The sequence below is a fragment of the Eschrichtius robustus genome, chromosome 1, assembly GCF_028021215.1.
Source record: "Eschrichtius robustus isolate mEscRob2 chromosome 1, mEscRob2.pri, whole genome shotgun sequence".
Lineage (NCBI taxonomy): Eukaryota > Metazoa > Chordata > Mammalia > Artiodactyla > Eschrichtiidae > Eschrichtius > Eschrichtius robustus.
The window spans coordinates 25,601,346-25,617,597 of NC_090824.1; the positions used below are offsets into that span (position 1 = coordinate 25,601,346).

Sequence of the window (16,252 nt, forward strand, 5' to 3'; positions counted from 1 at the left end):
GGATTCAGTTTCTCATGGCTCCGAAGTCCCACGGGGTGACATTATGGGCTCAGATGGATGACTGCACACACTGTGCGTTGCCTTGCAGCTAAGGAGCAACAAGCTTGGCGAATTTACAAAAAGCAAGCGTACTTTTTGTCCTGGAGAGAGATGTTACCTCATCTCTCAAGGCTGCTTGGTGCAAACACAACTTTGGGAAATGGCCCTGGTAAAGTGCAGTCAAGGCCCTGCATTCTCCGCATACCCAGCAAGATGTGTGGAAGTACAAGAGACCCGTGGAGGACTGTCTCTCCCAACAGTCTCACTCCTTGATTTTACACTCTCTTGGCTTCTAGCAAATTTTCACGTGAATGTGCAACTCCATTGGCTACTCAGATTCACCTGGCTGAGGCAGGACCCAGTCTGTCTAGTTTGTCTCATACAACATTTAATTCAGGCTGCTCTCACCAGGAGTCAAAGCAGCAGGGTGAGGCCAACCTGTGGTGTTAACCTGTGCCCTCCGGGGTGCTGGATCCAGCCCCCTGTTAATAATTGTGTGTGTTGCAGGGTGGAGTGGGGTGGGCAGGGACCAGGAAGTCTTATTTCACATAGCTGAGATGTAGTCTAAGGCCAGTCTGTTATCCATTATAGTCTGTACACAGGTGTTTAGACTGACCTCTGATTTTTGATGTCATTGCCAATAATTACAATGAGTTATCCCATTTAAAAAGCAACTCCCATGCCCAGTGGAAAGACATTCCACAGCCCATTCTTCCCTGCATTCTAATATATTACCTGAAGGGGTGCAGATCACTCCAGTTCAGGATGTTTTGTTAAATTTTATTTGGATTTCCATCAGATTTGATTTAGATCATCATTACAGTGATTTGGTTAAGCCCCATGGGCAGTGAGAGTCACTGCGTAGTTGCAGCCTCAATCACTATACAAGGCATAACCTAGGGTCCCTAGGGTGTCAGGAGAAGCTTATGAATTTATATCAGTCACACTAACAGAAGGTTGTGCCAGTCTGTGCTTTTGCGCACATGCAAGGGAGGTCCGTGTTTGGGAGTTAATGTTGATGTCGTCAGGGACATGAGGATAGTTCAAGACCGGCCATGTCCACATGAGTTTTTCTGATTTCATAGTGGAATAACAGAGTCAGCAGTAGGTCAGATTGCCAGCTACAGCTGCCACTTGACTTAGTTGAACCGTGTTAGTATTTTGCCAGGCTGGGTGCTGGGCCTAGGAGGCAAAGAGAGCATTAATTGTTTCCCTTCTCTTTACATTTCCAGGGGGCCTAAGATGTTCCTTTCCCAGGTGGAAAGGTGGTTTCTTTCCTCCCACTGCCATATAATCAGTATGTCCCACTCTAGTAATTCACCTTTACTCCAGTTATTGCGTACTACTAATATCCAGACCTTTCTGTCATGGGCACTGTCAGAAACTTGACAGAGACTTATTATGTCTCCCACCTTGGCCCATGTGAGCCACTGTAGCGGGACTTCACAAGCAGTGTGCTCAACCAGGTGAGCTTTATGCACTAAAACCACGTCACTCCAGCAGGAAAACCCAAGTGACTGAACTAGAATTAAGTTTGAATCCCATAAATCCCCAACCGCACCCCCAGGCTGATCCAGAATTGCTGTTAGGGGAGACCAGTCGAGCCCAGGAATAGTCAAGGAAGAATCTCAAATTTTCAAAATAGGTTTTTATAACCTTCCACCCCTTTTGTTCTGATCATTACCCAGGTGGTGGCCAAGAGGAGATGAACACCTAGTTAGGTGACCAAACTACTTGACTAAGGTGTGTGAACAAGGAGGAGGGTGAGGGAAGTTGACTCAGAAATCTTTTTGAGAAGACTGTTCAGTGCTTGGCAATATCCGATACCTGTGGATGGTCTGGAGTGTGGAATGTCATCAGATTTTTGGCTATTGAGACATTGCAAAAACAAAAAAAAGGTGTACCATTGTCAGACTGTAGATGGTTTGGAAAGCTGAAAACACAACACAGTTTAGTTCCAAGGGCTGCAGTGATATATCTAGAGTCAGATGATTGGACTGGAATAGCATCATCAACACTAACCCTAAATGGTGTCAACAGCAGTGGGGCACCAGTGACAGCCTGGAACGCGGAGCAAAGTCCTTATACAGTCAGTTTCCTTGGAGTGGTCAATACCCCACGCAATGTGGCTTCCTTTACTGCAAGGCAAACACGCCAACCTTTGGCAGGAGTCACAAGTTACCACAATGTAGCGATGGCTTCTGCTTTGGAGGCATATAGTCCTTTACTTTGTGTCCAGTCCGTGGTGGTAGATGTGTTTCCATGCCTGGTGTATTGATGTATCCAGGTGGCAATGCAGCAGTCTGGGTGGTGCAGGTTTGATCAGCAGCTTGATTCTAATCAGTCTTATCAGAATACTGGCCCTTACTGGGGGCATCTACATGAGTGATCCAGATTGTCCCATTGGCAGGCAGCCATGATTTTTTTCCACAGTTCTTGGCTCCGAAGAGGGGTGTTTTACATTTCTTAGTATATAGCCTTACAAGTGACACACCAGATGATTAGGCCAATGGCAAAAGCCTAAGGGTAAATAAAAATATAACTTGTCTGTTCCTTAGGAGTATTGTCTAAGGCAAGGGTGATGACTTTCAATTCAGTGCGTTGTGCCAATCAACCCTTATTGCAGTCGGTCTTCCAGAAATGTCAGTAGGGCTGGATGATAGCTACTTCCCTGTGGACACTATGTGCTTTTAATTTAGCCTAACCATCAGTGAACCAGGCACTAACATTAGGAGGAACCTCTGGGAATCAGGACCCCACTGAGTCAGCGGCTTTGCTTCAGGTGGTGGAGTGGAAGATAGTTTCTTCCAAAGGGGCAGCTGCCACCTCTTCTTGAAAAACCCAAGCTGCCTCTAGGGCCAGGCCGGCTATACTCTTGAATATACCACTTCCATTTCACCAGCGAGGCTTGTTGAGCCCTTCCGTCGTTAGCCATAGATTTCAAGTTGACCCACTCCAAAGTGACAGTATCAGGCCAAAGAGTCCTAAGGTCTTCATGGTTCAGGCCCTCAAGTTCAACAAGAGCTTAGTAGTAGGTTGACAGTTGCCCCTTTAAAAGGGTGTGTACTTGGTGCCTACGTCCAGCAGATGGCGCTGTTATCGTGGAGCACTCCAAGCCCCCCTCCCCAACCCCCCTGCCCCGAAATTCCATCTTTAAAGCTGTAATGTCCCTTTCTCGTCTTGTGATTTATATTATTTCTGTAGGACCACTTGGGAGGGGACAGGATCACCTCTCACTAATGTAGCAGTCTGTCAATGGGATAATCTTGGACACATATGGGATAAATATGACTATGCCTTCAGCAGTGGGAGACACAACGGTAGTTGCAAGGGCCCTACCCACAAGGCCACTTTCCCTTCCCTTCCCCGCTGGGAACTTGGCTCAGACCCTATCAGTTGAATTTCGGTGCTTTTTCCCCTTTCAACTAACAAGTCTAATAGGCCTGCATCAGGAGCTATAATGACAGGCACCTAGAGGTTATGCCATTCCCAGGTGGGAGGTGTGGCGAGTGCTGGATGCAGGGTGCAGGAGGAGGCCTTTTTGCTCCTTCAGCCCCTCCGGCAGGCTTGGCACCACTTCTTCCCAGCCTGCTTTCCTGTGTCTGGTGAGCACCTGGGCTTAGGGGCTTTTTCTTTCAGTCCCTGTGCACACTGCTATGGTCCTCCCTGCAGTCCTCGGCACCTTTGGTAATCCCTGCACCTAGCAAATCCTCCTACTCCAAGAGATTGAGTAGGTGCTCCTGTATCCAGTACAACTGTGAGCTTGAGTCCCTCTCCTCCCCAGAGTTCCCCACCACACGAGGATGGGTGTGTATGGCCTTTAGTCCCCTTTAGGGACAGGGAGACCTTAGCCCCACCTGTAATCATCTTACTCTTTAAAGCAGCTGAGATTGTGGCAGAGGGCGAGGGATCATGGGACACGGAGGGACGGAGTGGCTCTGAGCCTCTAAGCAAGGCACACCTTCAGCTTGAGCACACAGCTCACCCAGGAACCTTTCAATGTTTTCATTTTACCCAGAGTTCTGCATTGAACAGCAAGGTCCTTACTGCTGGCACCATTTATGTAAGCTTTGGGGCCTCCTAGATTCATCAGCCGTGTCCATCTTGCCTTTTGGCTGGGGCTGCTTAGCTTATTGCCCCAGGGTTGTGATTATATCCTTTCCTCCTTTTGCCCAGAAGGCCATGGGCAGTAACCAAGGCAGCATTCAGACGGTTTGTTTCAATCCTGCCTCTCTCCACTCAACCTCATTCATAGGCAGGACAGTGGGGGATTCTTACTACCTGCCTTCCCCACCACTTGGGCAAGAGCATTCGCTACCAGATTCCAGGGAGTCTTCTCTTATCCCCTAACCCAGTCCATCGTGGCCCTTGTCCTTTCTCTTAAGGAAAGCTATGACTCAGCATCCTATGCTTGTCACCAAAACTGTCAGGGTTTGGGGTTTTATTTTTATGCTACTTGCCAACTAATGAGTTAGCCTGTCAGTGTTTTATGGATGCTGGCAGGAGACAAAGTCCTGGGTCAGAGACAAAGGCCTTTATTTCTCACAGCACAGCAAGCAGGATGAGCATCAGTATGTTGGCATCAGTTCCCCTTGCCCCCAGTGTCCCGTGTGATACCCTGGGTCTGGATGAATGCCTGCACATGCAGGGGGTTGAATCACAGCTGAGGAGTGTTGATCTTGGGGAATCCGCTGTTTTATAATAAGCAGTAAACAAGACTGCTCTGTGTCCCAGAGGGAGGCGTGATGTCTTCCTCAAGGTTGCTGCAAGCATAACCCTGAGAAGTGGCCTGAGTAAAGAGCAGCCAGGACCTTACGTTCTTGGCGTACCCTGCAAGGTCTGTAGAGCAAGAGAGAGCCAGAGAAGACCGTCCGTCCCACCACAAACACGCAGTAAGCCAAGAGGAAGTGTGACTATTGCTACTAGTTTTACTTGAAGTAAAAATCTTATACCCCTTTATCAATATGTTTCCAAACAGACTTCAAAACTAACCACAAATGTTGGGACAGTTTAAATAGTGCCCAGCACGTGTGGGACTTTATAGTCTGCAAAGTTCTTTCCCATGTGTTACCTGATACCTCCCTGCGAGGTGGACCGGCAGGTACTGTTGTTGTCTTCATCACGTAGATGAGAAAAGGGATCCGGAGACGGTGAGCGATTTTGCCGGGTCACGCTCCCACAGTGGGTGGCGGAGCTGGGACTGGGTCTCTCTTTTTTCTGCAAATGTATTTTGTCACACTGCTTGGAAGTTATTTTTCTGTTTGACATCGCCGTGTCACCGTCCTCATTTCATGTCAAGCAATGTGCTTAGCAGACGCAGAAGTAGATTTACCCTTCTGCCTATTTATTAGACCCAGTGTGTAAAACACACAAACAAAAAAAAGAACCCTACATTTTTGGTAAGAGCATGTTTTGCCCCTTATTTTGTAGGACAGTGATAACTGCTTATAGAAGCTGACCTGGGGATGGATAGTCACTAGAAAGCAACTGTTCTTCTGAGCTGCAGGGAGAGATTGACAAACAGAAATGGCCAGGTTCTGCTGGACTACTAGCATGCCGCTGTGAAGCCCCCGTGTAGGGTGTGAAAGGTTTACTGTGGTTGTGTAGAAGAACAAGATTTTTGCATTGTGTTTAAAAGCTAGTGTATTAGAATCACTTATTTACTTGCAAGATAATTTTTAAATAATTTGTAAATAATGAGGATAGGTTTTTAGACTGGTTGTTAACTTAGTAAGAAAGCCCTCACTTTTTATATACTGGTTAGTTCATTATAATAAGGTCAGTGAGTTCATAGGTAGCAGGTTAATTATCACAAGGTTGGGAGCAAAATCAGACTCCAGGCACAACCATGGTCTATAGGCTCTTACTGATCAGTAGCCCACAGTGTAGTTTGTAGCAGCAAGAGTAATGTAGTTTCTAGTAGCAAAAATAGTCTTAGGGTTAGAAGTTAGCAGACTTGGGGCTTCCCTGGTGGCGCAGTGGTTAAGAATCCACCTGCCAAGGCAGGGGACATGGGTTCGAGCCCTGGTCCAGGAAGATCCCACATGCCGTGGAGCAACTAAGCCCGTGCGCCACAACGACTGAGCCTGCGCTCTAGAGCCCGCGAGCCACAACTACTGAGCCCACGTACCACAACTACGGAAGCCCACGCACCTAGCACCCGTGCTCCGCAACAAGAGAAGCCACTGCAATGAGGAGCCCTTGCACCACAACCAAGAGTAGCGCCCGCAACTAGAGAAAGCCCGTGCACAGCCACAAACACCCAGTGCAGCCAAAAATAAATAAATAATAAATAAATAAATTTATTTTTAAAAGAAGAAGTTAGCAGACTTGGAAGAAAACTCTTATTGCAAAACTTTTTATAGTATAGGAAACTCTTTGCCTTTTTAAAATAAATAGAAACTCAAGATACAGAATAAGTATAGATTTAACTTAAATTTATGATAACTGGTTGGCAAGTATTTGCTAGCCTTTCTCATCTGTCTAAATGAAGATTAAGGACCAGCCTGATGTCTTGCTTCCTCAAATCACTTGTGTCAAAGCTTTTTTTTTTTTTTTAATCCAGATTTTCTCATTAATTGCTTGAAACTTATAACCTTTGGTTTTAACTGTAATTTTAACCATGCTTTATTAAGGCTGTTTGGGTTGTATGATAATTTTAAGAATTTCATTTCTCTTTCTGTTTTCTTTTTAGTTGGGATGAAACCCACTTTGGAAAAATGGGAAGTTACTATATCAACCGCACCTTTTTCTTTGATGTGCACCCGCCTCTGGGAAAGGTGAGCAGTGTGGTGAATGACAGCGCTCTCCTAAGAGTTGGAGCCAAGTCTTAGATTTAGATTTAATTCTTGGGCTTGTAGAAAGAATTCCCTGACATTCCAGAACAGCTGCTTTCCTGGGAAACCTTTGGTGTTTTTAGGAGTCCTCTGGGCTCAGAAATGGAGAGAGATTCCATCAACTGATGGATGGATAAACAAAATGTGGTATTATCTATACAGTGGAATACTATTGAGCCATAAAAAGGAGTGAAATATTGACACATGCTGCAACATGGATGAGTCTCATAAACATTATATTAAGTGGAAGAAGTCAGACATAAAGGGCCACATATTATATGTTTCCAGAATTGGCAAATCCACAGAGACAGAAACTAGATTAGCAGTTGCCAGGGTCTGGGGGGAGGGAGGATTGGGGAGTGACTGCAAATGTGTGTGGAATTTCTTTTTGGGGTGATGAAATAGTCTGGAATTAGGTAGTGGTGATGGTCGCACAACCTTGTGAATAAACTAAAAGCCACTGAATTGTATACCTTAAAATGGTGAATTTTATGTATATGAATTTTATCTTAATTGAAAAAAAAAAAAAGAGATGGAGAGAAGGAATCTGTTGCATAAGGCAGAAATAGCTTAGGGGAGCTGATTGTCCACAAGGGCCTGAAACTTCTTTCCACTCCCCGCTCCCAGCGTGCACGTTGTTTGGCTTGTTCCTTTCACATGATGTACGATTAGAAATTCCACCAATCAGAATTCATTTTACTCTCTTAAAAACAAACACCCCTGAGAAGGCTAATGGATTAGCCCTGGCATTTCGCTCAGTCCTTTCTTCCTAACTGGAGGCTGAGCTCTTTGGTACTAAGGGGACAGGAATTTGCCTGGTATGAAGATGGGGAGTGTTCTTGGAGCATGGAGTACTTGGGGATGAAGGCAGGGGGTGAGGGGTGGCAGGGGTGGTGATCTGTGACAGGTGGGCTTAGGGGGAAAGCACCAGAGCATGGGGTAGGGACCAGGGACAAGGCCCTGCAGGTGGGAGGGGTGGAGAGGAAGGTGGGATAGGTGGCCTATTTCTTTCTTTTTTTAATATTTAATTTATTTATTTGGCTGCACTGGGTCTCAGTTGTGGCACGTGTGATCTTTAGTTGCGGCATGCAGGATCTAGTTCCATGACCAGGGATCAAATCCGGGCCCCCTGCATTGAGAGCGTTGAGTCTTAACCGTTGGACCACCAGGGGAGTTCCTAGGTGGCCTATTTCAAAATTAGCTCCGAGCCCAGAGAAGGAGCAAAAAATGTCATGCCTCTTTCTGTCTCCTTTATAAGATAACAACAATAAGATAGGAGCAATTGAACAGTCTCTTTTAGTCACTTTAGATGCATTAACTTATATAATGCTCAGAACAACCTTATGAAGTGTAGGTACTGTTGTATCCTCATTTTACGGAAGGGGAAACTGGGACTCAGAGACGATAAGTAGTTTGCCATAGGGATTAAAGCTAGTAAGTGGCAGAGTCAAGGTTCAGACTGGCTTAGAGTCTGCTCTCTTAACCATGATACCACTGCCTGATGAACTTGCCTTGCCCCAGCATTCGGGCAAGTACATCTGTTACCGCTGTAGAATTAAGCCACAGAACGTGCTGAATATTTGCACTGGGCTAGCCTGGGAATCAGCCCGCCAGTAGAGGAGATTTCCATAGGAAACCTAGCCCAGTCTTTCAGCTGGGGACTGCCTGTCTGTTTTTGGAGTCTGCTAGTGCTCAGCACAGTGAAGGCGTGTGGAAAACACTTGCTGATTTGTTTTTGCTGAAGCCTTCCCTTCCTCACATGTGGCTCCTGTGTGAAGGGAGAAATGTGAGGCTTCTCTCTAAGGCTGCCGCCAGAGAGTGTGGTCCATCTGCCCCTCTAATTTATCTCCTGATGGTCCTGTGCTCTACCTGGGTGAAAGAGAGTGATAAGCAAAGTAGCTTTCATAGGTTCTGAGGCCAAGTCAGTCAAAGAATCAAAAAGCCCCTTGAAGTGGTGAGTAGAACGTTTTCTCCTACAGTACTGACCCCGGTACCTGCCCCTTCACACTGGTCCCAGCCCTGGGCGCCAGGGGCTCCATGGGCTCCAGGGGCTCCAAGGAAATAGGTACTTTTAAAAGAAATAAAAATACCTGCACATAGCAAAAAATTTGATCAGTACAGAAGGAAATCAAAGGTCAAAAGCTACCTTCCCTCACATTTTTATTCCTCAGAGGCAGCCAGGGTCACCTTTATTAACAGTTTCTTATATGTTCTCTCAGAAACTTTATACAAATATAAGTGTGTATGCATTTCTACACACACATATATTAGTACACGTGAACAGCACATTATGTATGCAAATGGGATCAGACTAAAATTGTTGAGCAACTTGTATTTTAAACATAATGTATCTTAACTTCTTTCCACATCAGTACATAAAATGTACCCCATTCTTTTTCATGGCTGTAGATTATAGATTATGCCGTTATACAGTTGTGCCATAAATTATTTTGCCTCTCTTCAACTGGTGGGCATTTATGTTATTTCCAGTTTTTAGCCATTACAAAAGGTAGTGCAATGAACATCCTTGTACATTTATCTTTTCATAGTTTTGCAGATGTAGCTAAAAGAGCCTCAGCGGCTGAACTAAAGAGTCAAATAATATGCACATTTAGATTTGTGTTAGACATTGTTAAGTTTTCCTGCAAAAATGCTGTGATAATATGTACTCCCACCAACAGTGTATGAAGGTGCTTGCTTCCCTCACATCGTTGCCAGCACTGGTATGATCATACTTCCAAAATTTTGCAAATTTGAGAGTAAAAAATGATATATCACTGTTTTCATTTGCATGTCTTTCTGAATTATGTTGAACATTTTTCCATATGTTTATTAGCCATCTGTGTTTTGTTTTCTATGAAAACATTTTTCCAGTAAGTTGCTCTTATTCTTATTGATTTGAATGAGTTCTTTAGTTAGGAAATTAGCTCAGGGCTACTTTTAACCTTATGGAAACTGAGAGGGAACTGAATTTTGAGTGCTTGTTAAATGCTTGTCAGAGTGCTAGGTGTTTTACCTACAACATTACCTCTAAGCCTCACAACCATCTGCAAGGAAGGTTTTATTACCTGTAGTTAAGAGATTATTAAGTATTGTCTATGATCAGAGAGCTAGTATGGGGGGCTCTGAGATCCAAACCATCTGTGCATTTCTTCACTCTACCAGGCCAGCCAAGAAGTCTGGGAATTTATGCCAGCACCAGGCGGGTGTGTCCTCTGAGATCCCAGGGGGGAAGGGACATTCATTAGATTGTCATTTGTCAGTTTAAGTTCACCTGGGTATTCGGATGGCTCTGTCTTCTCAATACCTTATATTACTTTACATTAAATTAATTAATATTAAATTAACTTCTGGACCCTGGGATTCCTTTTTTTTTTTTTTTTTTTTAAATAAGGCTTCATAATAATTTACTGCTGAACTTTGGCTTCTGTACCTTGACACAGAACTACAGAGAGTGACTAACTGTGTTTAGAACTACTTAGAGAAAAAAGTGAGCTGGTTAGTGGTCGAAATCCAAGCCCCCACAAGCAGCATCGCTGGGAAGGGCTTTCCCTCCACACAGCCAGTGTATTCTGCCCCTCCACACAGCTGAACCCGAGCACAGGGGTCAGGCTGAGGCAGCCTGGGGCTGTTACAGATGCTTGATATTTGCTGACAGTTTTTATGTTTTAGCTGCTTCTGATTACGTGTGTGGAAAAGAAAATTTTACACTGTTGACGGTCAAGGAAAGACAGAGATGAAGAGGCTGATCCTCTCGAACGTTTTGAAGGATTTACAGCTCACAGTCTTAGTTTACAGTTGATTTAGTTCTGTTTTGGGATGTGCCAGGGTGGCCTCCCTTTGGAATACCGGCGGTAGGAGAAACCAGTCCCTGGCCTTTTGGCATTGTTTCCACTGGGACTTCTCTCTTCCCCTCTGGGGAAATGCATCTGTCTTTGCATTCCGCTTTCCCATTTTCTTCCCTTCTCTCTATTCCTGGTGTGTAGCAACTTGGCCACTTTCCTCCCTCCTCATTCTGACTTGGAACCTCATTTTCTTTTCAGTGGCCCAGTCTCCCAGGAATCAGCCCCTGCCCATGGCCTCCCCCATGAGCTGTTGTGTTTTATTTCATAGCAAATGAAAGAAGGCTGAATGAGAGAGCCCCTCACTGGCCCTGCCCTTCGAATTGTGGGATTTTTTTCTTCCTAAATACTCAGTCTGCACTGTTCCCAAGAACTTGGCCTTAACACAAGAGAGGATTTGTTTCAAGCAATGAGCTCTGTAGACAAAAGATTCTTTGCTCTGCAACAGCTGCCGGAGAAAATGTCACAATGGTAGCTCCTTCTGTGGACAGTAGTCAAGGGAAGCCAAGGTCTGGGTGCAGCTGGAGGGAAGTTCAGGGGACGGAGGAATCTTCTCTCTGAGGTCTCTCATCTGTTTGTTTGTTCTCCTTCTCTCCTCAGATGCTGATAGGTCTTGCTGGCTACCTGAGTGGATATGATGGCACCTTTTTGTTCCAGAAGCCTGGGGACAAATATGAGCATCACAGCTACTTGGGAATGAGAGGAGTAAGGCTTCCTGACTTGCTATTGCCCGACTCAACCCTGGGGCCACACTCAGTCAGAAATGTTACAGTTGGAAGCCCTGGAGTGGTGGCAGGTGTAGATAAAGGGACTTTGGTGGGGGAGGATGATTGGACCTGCACCCTGTAGTAGAGATTCAGAGCTGGGGTGGGCAGGAAGGGAGAGGGTGGCCACAGATAATACAGCGATGACAGACAGGAGCAAGCGCACCCCGTCACCTGTTCTCCTGCCCACGTGAGGCATCAGATTTCAGATCAGAGGGCAACCCGGGACTCAGGCAGCCAGGAATCTCCTGCAGTCCCAACATTGGCCTCAGCACATTGGCAGGCTACGCATCCTTCCCCTGCGGCCACAATTGCTAGAGTGTTGCCTACCTCTGAGGGCCTTTATTAACATTTCAGCATCCCCACACCCCTGTCACCAGGTTCTTCTCTCTTTCCCCATGACGGTTTCAGGCACACAAGGGGTTTTCCAGTCTTTTAAGGGAAGTGTGTGTTTGCCTGGTCCCTCTGTGCTCTGAGTCCCAGCACCAGCCTTGATGGGGCATGGCAGGACCTAAACACCCAAATGTCTGGGGACCTTGTACCTGGAGCTAATAAGACCTGTGGAAACTGTCCTCCAATGTGGAGCTCTCAGAGCAGGTTGCATTTACAAGCCCCTTTCCTCAAGGGAACTGCTTTATCAAAGCAGTTTAGATAAATGCCATGTGATTACTTGGGCTAATCACTGACTTGTTTGTGTGGTCATATCATTCCATATTAAACAAGAAGTGTCCACTACCCTCAAGTTCATATTCTTAAGTGATTCTGTGTCTTCCTAATGATGTTTGAATACCACATAGCATACATAATTGGATATAGGCCTGACTCACTGTGAACTTGCTATGGAAATGAGAAGGCCAAATATATCAGCCCTGTTCCCTTTCACACTAGAGCACATTGCTTTCTGCTAACAAAAAGTGACAACCCAAATGTGAGAATTTCCATTCCCCTGGGTTTGTCTGATTACTTTTGATGGACAGGGTAGGGGGATGGGGAGAACACTGGTGGTTAAAAACAAAACAAAACTGAAAAACAACCCTCCAGATGCTGAAGTGTCAAGCAGTCTTTTTTCTAAAATCAAAATACAGCCTATAGATTAAAGAGTGATTTCTGGCGTGATTGAAGAAAAGGACCAAGGGAGAAATAACGGAAATAACATTAGAGTTCTCTAAAATATTAAAACACCTTCAGAGAGGTATTTCTCAACTTGCACCCAGTTTCGTAACAGAAGCTAGTGTTTATCAAGAACTTTCTGTGTGGTAATAAACTTTAGCTCATTTAATCTAAGAAGTAAACCCTATGAGGTAGGAACTGTTAAGTTTCACATTACACAGAAGGAGAGGCTGAGATACAGAGACGTGACTTTGTCAAGGTCACAGCTAGCAATGATGGGACAGTCCATTGCCGGAGTCTCCCACTTGAAATCGTGGGCCATCTTGCCCACACCTCCCTGGCTGAACTTTGCTGATTTCTTGTCAGTGCACAGGTTGGTGCTTAATGGGAACGTAAATGTTGCTTGATTTGATGCTTCACTGTTACACCACCCCTTTCATATTTAAACATATTGCAGGTGATTTTAGGTCACCAAGTCATGCCATCATCAGGGCCCTCCATCTTAAAAGATTAGTTTGTACCAAGCCAAGTAGGTCCCTGATGCTTTGCTTAGTTAGTTACTTGACTGCTTCTCCTGTCCTTCCACAGTTCTGTGCGTTCCTCGGCGCTTTGCTGATCCCCTTTGCCTACCTCACTGTACTGGAGCTGTCCCAGTCCCTCCCGGCAGCGCTGCTCACGGCTGCCCTCCTCACCTTTGGTAAGTTGTCCTAGACCACGTTTCTTGGGATATTGACTGCCACACTATGAATGTAGCTGGCAATCAATATGCTTAAAGATCCTGTCTACGGGCCCAGTTCTTAAGTAACTTTAGGATTGGGTAAATGTATTACAAGTCTCCTTTTGTTCACTAGTAATACTTACATATATAAATACTTATACGTAGCAAGCCTTTATATTATTGGAGTGGTGAGTTGGTATGGGTAATCCCAAGGAATAGATTATCTCCAAGTTATCCACATTTGAGTTTGGAATGGATAATAAGTTTATGTGTGCTTGTGTGTAAGTGTGTGTGTGTGTGTGTGTGTGTGTGTGTGTGTGTGTGTTTGAAGGAGGCTTACAGTTCTAATTCTACTTCTCTTAGGTTACTGTCAAGATTAGTTTGCATTCCTTAAGCTAATTTCAACTGAATGCAAAGGTAGATGCCGCAGAAGTAGCTGGGTGGCAGAGGATAACAAAATGGGAACTTTATTTCTGTGGATAATTCTCTCATGGCTAATTGAGAGTTGATCCATAGAAATTGATCCTGTTTCTAGCCTTGCTCGTATGAAAGTGAATTCATGACCTCATACAGCTTAACATTTGAAGAAGTCCAGACCAGTTTAGGTGGTTAATTTAGGGGCGATTCTGGCTTTGCTTTTTTTTTTCTTTGTCTGCGTTGGGTTTTCGTTGCTGCGCGAGGGCTTTCTCTAGTTGCAGTGAGTGGGGGCTACTCTTCGTTGTGGTGTGCGCGCTTCTCATTGCGGTGGCTTCTCTTGTTGCAGAGCACGGGCTTTTAGGCGTGCGGGCTTCAGTAGTTGCGGCACACAGGGCTTAGAGTGTGTGGGCTTCAGTAGTTGCGGTGTGTGGGCTCAGTAGTTATGGCTTGCGGGCTCTAGGGTGCGCGGGCTTCAGTAGTTGTGGTGCACAGGCTCAGCTGCTCTGCGGCATGTGGGATCTTCCTGGACCAGGGATCAAACCCATGTCCCCAGCATTGGCAGGCGGATTCTTAACCACTGCACCACCAGGGAAATCCCTCTGGCTTTGCTTTGACAGATAATGTTGCAAAATTACAGGGTCTCTTTCTAGAGGACTGGTGGCTTTTTCCTTGGGTCTTTAATTTCCCTCTTCAGTTATTCGTTTATTCACTTTTCATTCCACAACTATTTTCAAGCATCTACTCTGTGCTAAGCCACTTTCTTGGCCTCAGAGGATATGCTGATGAGACACTGCTATCATGGAGCTTGCTCATTAGTGGGGCAGATGTTAAATAAGCAAGTAAATTAAGTCTGTAGTGTAGCACCTTAAGCAATAAGTACAATGTAGAAAATAGGGTAGGGTAAGGGATAGAGAAATGGGGAGTGATTCTGTTTTAGGCAGGGTGGTCTGTGAAGAGCCCCCTGAGGAGGTGGCCTTGAGTAGAGACCTGAGTGAAGCCAAAGATTAAGCCATGCAGAGATCTGAGGGAAGAGTGTTCAGGCAGAGGAAACAGCATGTGCAGTGGTCCTGGTGCAAGGCAGCACTTGGTGGATTCAGGGAACAGCAAGAAGACCAGTGAGGCCAGAGTAGAGTGAGTGAGGCAGAGTGTGTTGGGATAGGAGGCTGGATAGGTGGGGAGACCATGAAGGCTTTGGTGGCCGTCTTGAGGCTGTCTGAAGGAGCTTGTTAGTCTGAATGAGATGGGAAGACATTGGAGGACTTAGGCCAGGCCATGATGTAATGAAATTTTGTTTAAAAAAACGATCACTTCAGCACTTGCATGGAGAATCAACTCCCAACAGAGACTTCATATGAAATGGTAAGATTCTTTCCTGAGTGTATGTAGATTGTGGCTGCATAAGCATGGTAGCAGAACTCCCTTTTTGATGGTGGAAATTAGCAGGAGCCCTCATCTCAGGATCACTGTATCTGAATGAATGGCATGATCCCTTTGTGGGTCAAGGGCCTGGAAGCAGTGTGAGATATTCTTTCATATCATTGGGCTTTGGTGTACCCCAAAGCTGTGGCCTTCCACCTTCCAGATGACTCAGTTGCCCATCTAATCTTGACTGCACAAATGCGTACATGCAATTAAGCACAAGGGGGACTGTTTCTTACCACTGGGGTGTTTGGTTCTCAGGGGGGGCCCATCTCTGATTCCACTTTTTGACCACTGAGCTCATGTTTTTCAGACACAGGATGCCTCACTCTGTCCCAGTACATCCTCCTTGACCCCATCTTGATGTTCTTCATCATGGCTGCCATGCTGAGCATGGTCAAGTACAACTCCTGTGCCAACAGGTCAGAAACACCATCTTTGGGAGGGGGTGTCAGAAGCTGTGGCAGCTCTAGAATTTCTATAATGGCCAGGGACAGGGTGGGTGTGGTGGTTGGGGTGGGGGGTGGGCACCAGAATAGATATTGCCTGGGAACTGTTTGTCTCCCTGCTCTCAGTGGTTGCAGCCAGTCCTGACTTGGTGATGGGAATAAGGTATATAAAGGTTGGCTTGAAGTGTCTACATCAGTCAAGAGGATCCCTGCAGGCCCTGGTCAATTCTAAAGCTGTTCTGGAGGGCCTGGCCTTCTTCCAGAATAGTCCCTTCCAGATCATCCTTCTGCCTCTGAGAGAGTAGAGTAGGTCATTCATTTTATTCAAACCAAAAGAGCTGGCTCTGCCAAGGCTTTTTCAGAAGTCACCTTGGTTTCACCACAACCAAGCAGTGACCACCAGCTCTCTCCGGATTTGGGTTATCTTCTGCTTGCACCACATCCCCTTCCACCTGCCATTTCTTGAATACATACTATGTGCCAGGTACTGTGCCAGGAGCTAGAGGTACAGGAACACATAGGTCTTGGCTATTCAGGAGCATTTGCTCTGGCAGGGGGTTAGCCAGGGGATGAGGAGACTGCAGCTCAGAGCACCAGGTGATCTAAGTGCAGCGAGCTTGGGAACCGACTGCTGGGCTTAGCGCTGTGCTCCCCTGCT

At 45.8% G+C, this 16,252-nt stretch overlaps 1 protein-coding gene across 2 annotated transcripts in view; it reads left to right on the forward strand.

Annotated features, from left to right (window-relative positions):
- The window catches only part of POMT2 (protein O-mannosyltransferase 2), a 49,170-nt gene that overhangs the window by 1,554 nt on the left and 31,364 nt on the right, over positions 1-16,252 (forward strand). For both annotated transcript variants that reach the window (XM_068542014.1, XM_068542019.1), the window contains exons 2-5: positions 6,734-6,818; positions 11,318-11,422; positions 13,180-13,288; positions 15,459-15,567. In XM_068542014.1, coding sequence (XP_068398115.1) covers positions 6,734-6,818; positions 11,318-11,422; positions 13,180-13,288; positions 15,459-15,567 — 408 coding nt within the window. The remainder of the gene's footprint in view (positions 1-6,733; positions 6,819-11,317; positions 11,423-13,179; positions 13,289-15,458; positions 15,568-16,252) is intronic.